This window comes from Callorhinus ursinus, unplaced genomic scaffold (assembly GCF_003265705.2).
Source record: "Callorhinus ursinus isolate GAN/ISIS: 27379988/994484 unplaced genomic scaffold, GSC_fseal_2.0 scaffold22, whole genome shotgun sequence".
Classification (NCBI taxonomy): domain Eukaryota; kingdom Metazoa; phylum Chordata; class Mammalia; order Carnivora; family Otariidae; genus Callorhinus; species Callorhinus ursinus.
In genome coordinates, this window is record NW_027397084.1 from 413,190 (window position 1) to 425,872 (window position 12,683).

The window sequence follows — 12,683 nt, forward strand, 5'->3', positions numbered from 1 at the left end:
ACAATAAAATGCTTTTCTTGGAAGAAAAAAAAGAATAAGATATATAAATTTCCAGCAAGACTAATCAAGAGAAAAGTTAAGAAGTGCAAATATAAAAGGAAGAAAACACTCCAGCAACCCTCAGTTTGTTTCCTGAGATTAAGAGTCTCTTATGCTGGAGTGGTGGGGGTGGGAGGGATGGGGTGGCTGGGTGATGGACATTGGGGAGGGTAGGTACTATGGTGAGCACTGTGAATTCTGTAAGACTGATGAAATCACAGACCTGTACCCCTGAAACAAATAGTACATTATATGTTAATTTAAAAAAAAGTATTGAAAAAAAAAGGAAGAAAACAAATGAGAAATACCTGGAGACCCAAAAGAGATTTTTAAAATAAAAGTGTTATGAATAATCATCTGCCAATAAATTTGATAACTTAAAATGGATCCATTTCCAGGGCTGCCTTGGTGGCTCAGTTAAACACCTGACTCTTGATTTCAACTCAGGTCGTGATCTCAGGGTTGCAAGATCAAGCCCCACATTGGGCTCACACGCTGGGTGTGGAGTCTGCTTAAGATTCTCTCTCTCCCTCTGCCCCTCCCAACCTCTAAAAAAATGGATACATTTCTAGAAAAACATAAAATTTTGAAATTGATCATAAAATAATTAAAAGCTTGACTAGACCAGCAACAACCTAAAAATCAAACTCCAGGAGCCCTTGAGGGGCTCAGTTGGTTAAGCATCTGACTTTGGCTCAGGTCATGATTGCAGGGTTCTGGGATTAAGCCCCACACCCTGCTCTGCACTCAGTGGGGAGTCTGTTTGTCCCTCTCTCTCTGCCCCTCCCCCCCATCATGCTCTCTCTCATAAATAAAATCTTTAAAAAAAAAAGAAGTTCTAGACTGTGTTGTACATGTGAAACTAATATGACACTGTTATGTTAACCATAATGGAATTTTTTTTAATTTAAAAAATTGAATAAATAAATAGACATTCTAGAAAGACAGAGAAAACAGAGGAGGAAATCATTCATGATCAAATTCAAGAAGTTTTCCAGTGAATTTCTAGATTGCAAGGGCCACTCACTGCAGGGAACAAATGGATGGAAGTAGACACACTCTGAACGTCCTCACTGTGGCACTGGAGGGTGCTGGGAACAAAGACACACACTAGCAAAGTGGAAGCAATAGATCACTCATCACAGTTATCACAGTGGCTTCAGCCTCTTTAACTGTGGTGGAAGCCAGAAGGTAATACAGCAATGCCTTCAGAGTTCTGAGGACAAATGATTTCCAACTCCGAGTATTAGGTCAGTCAAACTATTAGTGTCAAGGTGAAGAAGGACTTTTTTTTAGGGTAGGGAGGGACAGAGGGAGAGGGAGAAAGAGAATCTTGAGCAGGCTCAATCTCACCACCCTAAGATCATGACCTGAGCAGAAATCAAGCATCGGAGGATTAACTGACTGAGTCAACCAGGTGCCCCCCAAAAAGGACATTTTATGTATAAATGGTCTCAAAATGTATTTTTCATTTCCTTCTTTCTCTGGTCGTCGCTGAGGGTTGTGCTCCACCTGTACAAAGAAATAAATAAAGGTACTAGAAACAAACAATATGGCGTGGGGGGAGACAGAGAAGCCCCTGGGTCCTGAGGGACAGAGACCCCAAATGACAGCTGTGTACCAGGTACGGAGGGTAGCGAATCCACATGGGGGCAACAGAAGTCTCCAAGAGTGAGTTTTTAGAAGTAGGGACAACTGGGTGGCTCAGTCGGTTAAGCGGCTGCCTTTGGCCTGGGTCATGATCCCAGGGTCCTGGGATCGAGTCCCATGTTGGGCTCCTTGCTCAGCAGGGAGCCTACTTCCCCCTCTCTCTCCCTCTGCTTGTGCTTTCTCTGTCAAATAAATAAAATCTTAAAAAAAAAAAAGGAGAGAATCAGTAGAATACCTGATATGTCAGAATGTCTTGAGAGGAGATTACGACATGTGGCCAAGAATTTGGGAGTTGAATTATATCATAACGTAAAAAATAAAAATTTTAAAAGATAATTATTTAAATTACAGTTAAGACAAATTGTCACAGAGAAAAGGAAGTAAGAATGATTTATTGCATGGGAAGCAAGTACATGAAGAGCAAGCCAAGCTCTTTCCCGAGATTGCCTGAAATTCACACTAAATGCTGGGACTTCTATCACCCCAGCAAAAGCTTTAGTAAAATAACCACCTCTACCCAGAAGGGAATCTGGATACCACAGACTGGGCACATGACACCCCAGAATACAGACCACATTTTGCAATGATAATGAAATTAGATTAAAAATAACTGACAAAAATATAACTAAAAGTAGATATTTGAAAAATTAAAACCACATTTCCAAATAACTCGTGGTTGAAATTCACAGAGGCATAGACAGCTGGAGTGCTTCCTTGAAATGTGAGATTATTCTATTTAAATTCAGGAGCTAGAGAAACATCCTCATTTTCCTTTTCTCTAGCCATCTTTCTGCTGAAAAGCCAAAGTTATGCCTTAATACAAGAAAAACAGAAGGCATAGGAGGGGGGCCTGGGTTGCTCAGTTGGTTGGGTGTCCAACTCTTGGTTTCAGCTTGGATCATGATCTCAGAGTCATTGGGCCCCAAGTCAGGCTCTGTGCTGGACATAGAGCCTGCTTAAGATTCCCTCCCTCCCTGGCACCTGCGTGGCTCGGTCGGTTGGGTGGCTTAGGTCATGGTCCCAGAGTCCTGGGATTGAGCCCCACATCGGGCTCCCTGCTCAGCGGGGAGTCTGCTTCTCCCTCTGACTTGTGCTCTCTCACTCTCTCTCTCTCTCTCAAATAAATGAATAAAATCTTTTAAAAAAAATGATTTCCTCCCTCTCTCTCCCTCTGCCCCTCCTACCCCCCTTCCCTGCTCACACGTGCATCTGCTCTCTCTTAAAAAAAAAAAAAGAAAAGAAAAACAGAAAGTATAGGGTTCTGAAGCAGGTGATAAAACTCACATTGCTTGCAGGTGATATGATTATCTATGTAGAAGTTCCAAAAATATATACAATAAATCATTAGAAATAATAAGAGAAATTATCAAGTCACCAAACATAAGATCAAAATACAAAACTCAATTATGTTTCTGCACACTAGCAACAATTACAAACATAAGTTGTGTTTATATTGAACATAGAATTACAGCAACTATTTGAGCTAATCTTTATAGTCTGACTGCTTTCTGACTCATTCCAGATTTTTAACCACCGCAGCTTCATTTTTCATTTCATTTTTTACTTTTTACCTCAGTAAATGGAAGCAAATCTTCAATCTATGTTTTCAAAGAAAGGTACCTTAGTTTCTTTCATATGAAAACTCTTTGGGTTGTCTTTACAAAATTAGGACAATTTAATGAGGCATCCTTATAATATTTCCCTCTATTCTCAAGAAAGGATAATTTGTTGTCTTCTAGCATTTAGTGTAGTGGCAGAAAACTCTGAAACCAAAATTGCTATTAAGTCCTTTAGCACTAGTCCTTTCTTCCTTCCAATGTTAATGCTTATAGATTTTTCTTAGTTATCATAGAAAAAAATATTTTTGCTAGATATGCCTAGAGGTATACCCTTGGCATTACTACTATTCAGCAGTATTCAGTTTACTTTTATTTCTAGACACTTGGGAGAATCATATTTCTCAGGCCCCTTGGAACCAGACAAGGCAATATTACTTGTTTTACCCAAAGAAACGTAAATGAAATGTCACTTCTGGATGGGAGTGCTGAATTGCTTATCTTTCTGGCAGTTTTTCTCCTGCTGTAGAAGCACTTGTTAATTTGGAAGGGTTGAAAGATTGAAGCAGCCTGGAACACAGAGCTAACCTTGGGAGAATTGTATCCTGAAAGTGTGCCTGGACCCTTGGGAGACATTGCACAGGAGAAAAATAATTTTTGGCTGTGGGAAGCCATTGAAGGTTAGGGGTTGTTTATTACTTCAGCATGAAGGAGCCTATCCTAAACATAAGTACAGATCTCTTTTCATTGATTTTTTTCCCTTTGATCAGCACACAGGGTTTGTTTGTTTCACTTCAAATTTCTTCTACATCTTAGATGATTTGCCCAATGGTAGGCTAATGTTAGTGTTCTGAGCACTTTTAAGATAGTGCCAAGCGATGATGTTCTGTAGGTTAGGTGTATTAAATTCATTTTTTTTACTTACAATGTGTTTATTGTAGCATAATCCCATCATAGGTCAAGGAATATCTGTATTTTATATCATGATTACTTAACCATAGCAGCAACTATGATTCAAGAATATTGGCAGCTGGGCTTATACACTCTCCCCACCCCAAATAGGAATGTTAAAGGGATTCATTTTTAAAGGGAAATGACCAGTTTATGAGAAAAGTACCAGAGATACTGAGAGTGGGGTGTCCTTCAAAAAGAACAGAGGCTCTTGACTGATTAATATAGACCAGTGGTTCTCAACTGTAGGTGATTTTGCCCCCCCAGGAGAAATTTGTCAATGTTTAGAGAAGTGTTTGGTTGTCATAACTGAGGAGAAGGTGCTACCTACGTCTAGTGGGTAGAAGCCAGGGATGCTGCTAAATATCCTACAATGCATAGGACAGCCTCCTGAACAAAGAATTATCTGGCCCAAAATGTCTATTGTGCCAAAGCTGAGAAACTCTATTCTAGAGTATAATCCAACATTCAGCAACCCCCCACACACACACAGAATTCCCTATCACTTTTATGCTGCAGTCTTTCTTCTCTAACTTTTCATCTTTAGAAATTTATAAATACCCAGAAAAATATAAATAATAATAAGAAATATGTGTAATGATACAAGAAAGCCACAAAAATTTAAACATATACAAAAGAACATGAGGGAAATAGATAACACAGGGGCCTAAATTAAACAATTTAAAAGTCTTATACATCATATCTTTAAAAATAACAGAGAAGACATCCATGAAATTAGAACAGAATACTAGACAAAGAGGGTCCTCTGAGAACAAAAATAGTACCTTTTGCAATTAAACATATAATAGAAATAAGAATAATTCAATAGAATAATTGGAAGATAACATTGACAAAATACTTGGGGAAGAACCAAAGGACAAAAAAGAGATGAAAATTAACAGAGAAAATATGAGAAATATGAAGCACTAACCCAAAAAACCAAATAAATGAAGAGACATACTATATTCATGGATTGGAAGACTCAATACTGTTAAGATGCCCATTCTCCTAATGATCTGTAAGTTCAACACAATGCCTGAAAAAGAATTTTCCTGTAGAAATTGATAGGCTGATTCTAAAATTTTATGAAAAAGCAAAGGACTTAGAATAACCAGGAAAAAATAGTGAAAAAAACTTGGAGGACTTGCACTACCTGATTCCAAGACTAACTGTAAAGCAACAGTAATTAAAAGAGTATCATATTAGCTAAAAGACAAATAAATAGATCTGTGGAACGGAATTGAGTCTAGAAGGAGATCTACTCTATATATTTAAGTCATTTTTATAAAGGCACTAAAATAACTCAACGGAGAAGGAAAATCTTTTCAACAAATGGTCCTGAAACAACTGGATAGTCATACGGAAATAAATGAACCCCAATACACAAGAATAAACTAGACATTGATTATAGATCTGAACATAAAAGCTAAAGCTATAAAGCTTCTAGAAGAAAACATCTACAAATGCTGTTATAACACTGGGGTGGTCAAAGATTCTTAGTCAGGACTCAGAAAGCATTAAACATTAAAGAAAGAAAAAATTGGACTTTATCAAAATGAAAATTGTTTGTTCCTCCCAAGACACCATTAAGAAAATGAATAGGCCAGTCACAGACTAAGACAAAATATGCGCATTCCAAAGATTGGAAAAAGATTTATATCCAGAATATTTGAAGGATTCCTAGAATCTAATACTAAAAAGAAAAATGATCCAATAAAAATGGGCAGATGAGGGAATGAGCACTTCCTAAGAGAAGATATGGTAGTGGCTGGTAAGCATAAGAGACATGGTGATCATCATTACTCATCAGGGAAATGCAAAGTCAAACTACAGTGAGATTTCTCTATGCATCTATTAGAATAGCCAAAATTAAAAAGACTGTCAATGCCAAATGTTGGCAAGGAAATAAATGAACCAGAAACTCTCATGCAATGGTTGGTTGGGGGTGGGGTGGAGTGCAAAAATGGTACAATAACTTGGAAATTTGCCAGGCAATTCCTCATAAAGTTAAACATATTCTTACCCTATAACCCAGCAATTCCATATCCATGTATTTAATCCAAAGAAAGGAAAATGCATGTTATGGGCTGAATTGAGTCCCCCCTAATTCATATGTTTACGTTCTAACCCCTTGTACTTCAGAGTGTGACTGTATTCGGAGTTAGGGTACTTAAAGAGACAGTTAAGTTGAGGGCATTAGGGTGGAACCTAATATGACTGGTATCCTTGTAAGAAGAGATGAGGACCCAGATAAGTGCAGATGAACAACCACATGAAGACACAGGGAAGAGAAGACAGCCATCTACAAACCAAGGAGAGAGTCCTCAAGAAACCAACTCTGTGCACAACTTGACCTCAGATGTCTACCTTCCAGAACTGTGAGAAAATAAATTTCTGTTGTTAAGGAACATTCTGGCAGCCCTGGCAAACTATTAGAATGGATGTCCATAAAAAGACTTGTTCAAGAATGATCACAGCACCAGCAATTGCACTACTGGGTATTTACCACAAAGATACAAATGTAGGGATCCGAAGGGGTACGTGCACCCCAATGTTTATAGCAGCAATGTCCACAATAGCCAAACTGTGGAAAAAGCCAAGATGTCCATCGACAGATGAATGGATAAAGAAGAGGTGGTATATATACACAATGGAATATTATGCAGCCATCAAAAGGAATGAGATCTTGCCATTTGCAACGACGTGGATGGAACTGGAGGGTGTTATGCTGAGTGAAATAAGTCAATCAGAGAAAGACATGTATCATATGACCTCACTGATATGAGGAATTCTTAATCTCAGGAAACAAACTGAGTGTTGCTGGAGAGGTGGGGGGTAGGAGGGATGGGGTGGCTCGGTGATAGACATTGGGGAGGGTATGTGCTATGGTGAGCGCTGTGAATAGTGCAAGACTGTTGAATCACAGATCTGTACTTCTGAAACAAATAATGCAACATGTTTAAAAAAAAGAAAAAGAAGAAGATAGCAGGAGGGAAAGAATGAAGGGGAGTAAGTCGGAGGGGGAGATGAACCATGAGAGACGATGGACTCTGAAAAACAAACTGAGGGTTCTAGAGGGGAGGAGGGTGGGGGGATGGGTTAGCCTGGTGATGGGTATTAAAGAGGGCACATTCTGCGTGGAGCACTGGGTGTTATGCACAAACAATGAATCATGGAACACTACATCAAAAACTAATGATGATATGTATGGTGATTAACATAACAATAAAAAATTGTTTAAAAAATAAAAAAAGAATGATCACAGCAGCGTGATTCCTAACAGCCAAATAACACAAATGTCAACAGATAAATGGATAAAAACGCCAGTATATTCATACAGTGGACTATGACTTAGGAACAGAAAAGAATGCATGCGGCAACATGCTTCTCCCTCTGCCTGCCACTCCCCTTGCTTATACTCTCTGTCAAACAAATAAAGTCTTTTTAAAAAAAAAAAAAAAGATAATAAGAAGGATAAACTCAGGAAGAGAAAGATATGAAATTCAGGAGAGAGCACATCGAACACCCAATGGAAGCCAAGGGAGTGTCCAAGAAGATGGTGAGTAGAATAGGGAAACCAATGCAGCAGTAGGACAACCAGTATGTCCCGGGCATCTCAATGGAATGAATCCAATGCCTGACTTCATGTGTTTGAACTTCCCAGATGAAATTTACACTTTTGGTAGAGACTTTACAAATGAATTAATGGCAAATACATAAAAAACAAACAAAAATAAGGCAAGTTGGGGGATAATCAAAAATTATACTGAAAAGAAAACGAAATCATAATACATTCATTCCATGGCTAGGTTGAAAAACAAGTATTTACAGGGTCCCAAAATGTAAAATCTGTATATCCTTCTTTTTTTTTTAAGGTTTTATTTATTTATTTGACAGAGAGAGACACAGCGAGAGAGGGAACACAAGCAGGGGAAGTGGCAGAGGGAGAAGCAGGCTTCCTGTGGAGCAGGGAGCCTGATGTGGGGCTCGATCCCAGGACCCTGGGATCATGACCTGAGCTGAAGGCAGCTGCTTAACGACTGAGCCACCCAGGTGCCCTCTGCATATCCTTCTTATGGGCAGTTGTGATTTGACTATATTGTGGTTTGGGGAGACAGCATGTGGGGGTGGGTAGGGAAGTGATGTGTGAAATGACCCAATTCTTATCCTCATTAATGGGAGATTAGTGGATAATATCAAAAACTAGAAAATGAACAAAGAACAGTATAGGCTTTGTTTCTTCTCTTCCACAAATAAAGAGGTAAATATCAGAATACATAGATAAAAGATGTGGATTCCTTCAGGAGAATGGAAGCTGGGGGCACAGAGTGGGAGAGTGCGAGACTGCTTCGGATTTTCAAGTCTTGTACAATTATTTGCCTTTTTATTTTTATTATTTTTTTATTCAAGTATCATTGAAACACTTTTTAAAACCAACATATAGTGGACATACCATTATTTTCTTTTTTAAACAACAGCAATCACCACACATGTCAAAGTACTTAGAAAATTGTTTAGAATTGCCGCTTCACAAGCCAGATGTTTCTTTTGTTTGTTTTCCTTTTTTCTGCCTTTTTTTTAATGTTCATAGCAGATTTATTCACAACAGCCAAAAAGGAGAAAGAAACCAAATGTCCATGAACAGTAGAATGGATGAATAAATTACATTTTCTGCCTTTTAATTCATCACCACATTGCCCCTCCAGGAAGAGGCTATCAATTATGTCCTTACAACAGTTCATGAGAATCCCCTTTTCCCTACACCTCTCCAGCACAGAATATGATTACAATTGTTTTTAATCTTCTTTGAACTGATAGGCAAAGTGTGGGGTCTCACTTCATTTCTCATCTCTCTGATTATCTACCATTTTGGACACATGTTCATACGTAGTATTTGCTCTTTATTCTGTAACAGTTAACTTGTTCCTATCCTTAGCCCTCTTTAAAATGGAAATATTTGCCTGATGCTTATTTATTTAAAAGAAAAAGATGTTTAGGTCCTAAAGCTGTTAACCCTTTTATCTGGCATAGAGGATGGAAATATTATTCCTTCATTGTCATATACTTTTAAAACTTATGTCACTTTTGGAAATATCAAATATTACATTTGTATATGGTATGAAGGAAGGCTATTTCCCTTATCGGGAGGAAGAACCAAAGCTGACTGCAGTGGGCATTGGTGATCGGAAGATCAGCTGAACTGTGAGCTGACAGAGAAACAGGAAACCCTGGAGTGGAGGGAAGGGCACACATTAGGGGGAGGATGCCTACCAGTTGAGTTTGGTCCACTGGGTAGGAGGGGGTGGCCCGGATGCACAGGGAGAGTCTCCCAGGTGGTGGGTCCCCTCTTTGTGGACATGGCGTTGGAGAAGGCAACATGGGGATCCTCAGCTCTGGGACGAGAGGCACCACCATAGTGTAGCTGGTGGAGTTAGGTGGTGGGAGGTGTCTTCCAGAGGCACAGGAACGGCCTTGTCTCGGAGGCTCCAGATCTCAGTGGTCCTGATGGAACAGGAGGAGGTGGGGGAACTCCAGGCTCAGTGGGGAGTGCCCAAGGGCTCTCGGGTCTTGGTGGGGCTGGGGGCAGCCATTGCTGCTACTCCCATGGTCCTGGTGGAGACCTGAGAAGCGGGGAAGGGGGCTCAGAAACACACTCACTGGCTGTTCCTCCCCTCTTTCATCTGACCCACTTCCGGCCCCATCCCCTTTCCATTCCTGAAGTCTCTCCTTCTTGTCAGATCCTCAGCTTCTTCTCCCTGCCCACGCTTCCCTCTTCAGGACAGAATGAGACAAAGTCTTGGGATGGGAGCTCTAGAGTGTGAGCTGAAGTCTTGGTGGTGGTGGGAGGGGGACCCTTAGAAGGGAATTCAGGCTGGGTAGGTGTGGTCTCTGACAGAGGGAATGAATACCTGTGCATGTGTGCACATGTGTCTGGTACCTCTGTGTGCACACCTGAGGGTCACTTAAGAAGGATGCCTGAGGCTGGCCTCAAAACTGGACAACCTAGCTGCTGTGGGTGGACATGACCCAAGGGCATGAGTTTGAATGTCCAAGAAAATGGTGGCTTATAACAACCAAATGCGTGTGCAGAGACGGGCGAGGTAAAAGAACATTTAAGTTGGTCTAACTTACAAAGGATACAATGCCCCCTGTGTGACTCCTGGCTACTTCTGTCCTGCGGTACCTGTCTCCCAGGAGAGAAGTTTCCCGCACTCCCCTGGCCCCCAAGCCAGCCCAGGCCCCACTCACCTGGGCTCTGTAGGTCAGAAACAGGAGGAGGGCTGTCAAAGCCAAGATCTTGGTCATGAGGAATGCACACAACAGCATCACAGAAGTGCTGCCCAAAAAACTATGGGAGAAGGGGGAAGAAGGAGGGGAGGATCCCAGGCTGCGGAGAGCAGCCCCTGAACTCAGCATGGGGCTGGAGCCGGTTTATGGGCCAGCCCCACCCTGAACTCAATGGGGTCAGCCACGGGGATCACCCGGAACAAAATCATGAGAACCCAGGAAACTGAGGTGGAGGGAGAGGTTGGAAAGGAGAAAAGAAATGATCAGAGTTGTCATTTCTCTGGGTGACACTATCAGGGCGTGCCACAGCTCCAATGGATAGGGAGCAGAAGAAAAAGCAGAGGGAGAGAGCCCCCAGATCTGTAATAGGCAAACCAGGGAGGGGACTACCCAGAGGTGCCCCTGGAGAATGTCTGAACCCCACAGGAGCCCTGGACCAGAGGACAGAAGGCCTGGATCCTGGTCCTGCCACCGCCCTGAAGTAGCTGAGTGACTCTGGACAGACCTCATTTCTCTTGCCTGTGAATCAGCACTAATAGAAGTTCTTGCATTCCTGGTATGTAGCTATTTCTGCTCCATCATGGGGGAAGTTTAGAGCCACTCCTTCATCCTTGCCAACCTAGCCCAGCTCTGAGCTGAGACCTTGGAGCCCCTTTCAGACCTCTATGTCCCCCTGATCTCCTGACTCAGAGTCCACACAAGTCATCAGCTTCCCAGCCCCCTCCCTTTAGGTGAGACCCCAGACCTACCAGTAATCAGAGTCACTGATGAAGGTTGAACCAGTTGTCACTAGAAAAGCAAGTGTGATTGATGACAACAGAGAAGGCCTAGAGTCCCCAGAGAAGAAGTCAGCCCCCAAAGCCTGACAGGAAGAGGGGGAGTGGCCAGAGCCAGCCCCCGGGGCACCCCCAGGCCAGAGCTGACTGCGGTCTAAGGACACGGAACTTCTCAGAGCTGGTGGAAAGAGAGAGGCAGGGGCCGGGAGAGGCCTGGGCTGAGAGAGAAGCCTCATACTGGGTCCCCAAACCCCCAAGGGCAGGGAGAGTCAAGAGCATTCCTGTGGAGAGGGCACAGACCTCTTGTCCCAAAGGTCTGGCCTCTTCACCATCAGAGTCTCGAGACCCTTCTAGTCTTGCCTTGGACCCAGGTCCTGAACAACCAGCATGTCCAGTCAGGGGGTGACCTAGGCCACAGGGCCCCACACAGATGCCCTGTACCTCCATGGGGTGGCCAGTTCTGGGGATCAGTGGGTGAGATTGTGTCTGAGCCATCATGTGAACTGGGGAGCTATACCCAGTGGGCCCCAAATTAGCTTATACCTGTTGGGAGAGAATACCCAAGGATAGAGGTGATGGCCCGAATATGGGAACTAGGGACCTAACTGCCCCCAGTGGGAGAGAGCACGGAAGTGGTAGGATTGGGTGAGGGAGGCGGGAGAAGGAGGTGAGTGGCTTCATTTCCCCGGACACCCCAGGAAGGCCCCTGCCCTCCGCAAAGAACTCACTTGAAGTCACCACCAGGCTGATGTTCTTGAGAATATAGATGCTCTCTTTAGGACCTCTGTCTATTCCACACCAGTAGGTTCCTGAACTCTTCTTCGTGATTTCTGTTACGATGACAATGAAGAAGCCAGCAGAAGGGTTGTCCCAGATAAAATGTGGAGGGTTTTGAGCCATTACCTGGGGTCTGGTGCTGGTGACCAGCTTCAAACAATAACCTGGCTTGGTTTCCTTACACCAGATTTTATTCTCATACTCACCTGCCGGGGGCGTGGACGGGCATTTCACAGAGACCACCTGCTGCTGAACCGCCCACACCACCTCATTCTCCTCGACTTGTGCCCAGGAGCCTAGAAAACAAGTTCTCAGGTGAGGCTAAGGAAGGAGACACAGCCACCCTCAAAGCATGACCCCAGACAGCACTCCAGCCCTCCCATCCCACCCTCCCGTAGCACACTGCACCATCCACTCACCTCCAACCTCCCTCCCTCCCTTGCCCTGTCCCCCGGAGCCACCCTCCGCCTGAGGGCCCCTTACCTGAGGCAAACAGCAGCAGGACCAGCGGCAGGTGTAGGGCCTCCCAGGTCATACTGCCCTGTCCCCGTGCGAGGGTGCCTGGAGTGAAGGGTACAGGGTGGCTACAGGACGGAGAGACCCAGGAACTAGGCCCGACTCTGCCCAGATGCCCCAGCACATCGAG

General features: G+C 43.0%; 1 protein-coding gene across 4 annotated transcripts; it reads right to left on the reverse strand.

Annotated features, from left to right (window-relative positions):
- Window positions 1-8,558: 8,558 nt before the first annotated feature.
- On the reverse strand, window positions 8,559-12,683 carry LOC112837967 (natural cytotoxicity triggering receptor 2-like). Of its 4 annotated transcripts, XM_025890622.2 has the most exons (6): window positions 12,521-12,683; window positions 12,244-12,333; window positions 11,989-12,090; window positions 11,234-11,273; window positions 10,446-10,584; window positions 8,559-9,817 (listed from the first exon to the last, which is right to left on the reverse strand). In XM_025890622.2, the coding sequence occupies exons 1-6, from the start codon at window positions 12,570-12,572 to the stop codon at window positions 9,734-9,736; spliced, it is 507 nt and encodes a 168-aa protein (XP_025746407.1). In that variant the 5' UTR covers window positions 12,573-12,683; the 3' UTR covers window positions 8,559-9,733. The 4 variants fall into 4 exon arrangements, with proteins under 4 accessions (XP_025746407.1, XP_025746406.1, XP_025746405.1 ...); XM_025890621.2 differs by having other exon boundaries at window positions 10,446-10,545; window positions 11,989-12,333; XM_025890620.2 differs by having other exon boundaries at window positions 11,989-12,333.

Coding starts and splice junctions, on each gene's coding strand:
- LOC112837967 (XM_025890620.2), bottom strand. CDS start 12,572: ATGACCTGGGAGGCCCTACACCTGCCGCTGGTCCTGCTGCTGTTTGCC. Junction 11,274..11,988: donor CAGCCTGGTGGTGACTTCAA/GTGAGTTCTTTG, acceptor TTGCTTTTCTAG/TGACAACTGGTTCAACCTTC. Junction 10,585..11,233: donor ATCAGTGACTCTGATTACTG/GTAGGTCTGGGG, acceptor TGCTCTCCGCAG/CCTGGGATCCTCCCCTCCTT.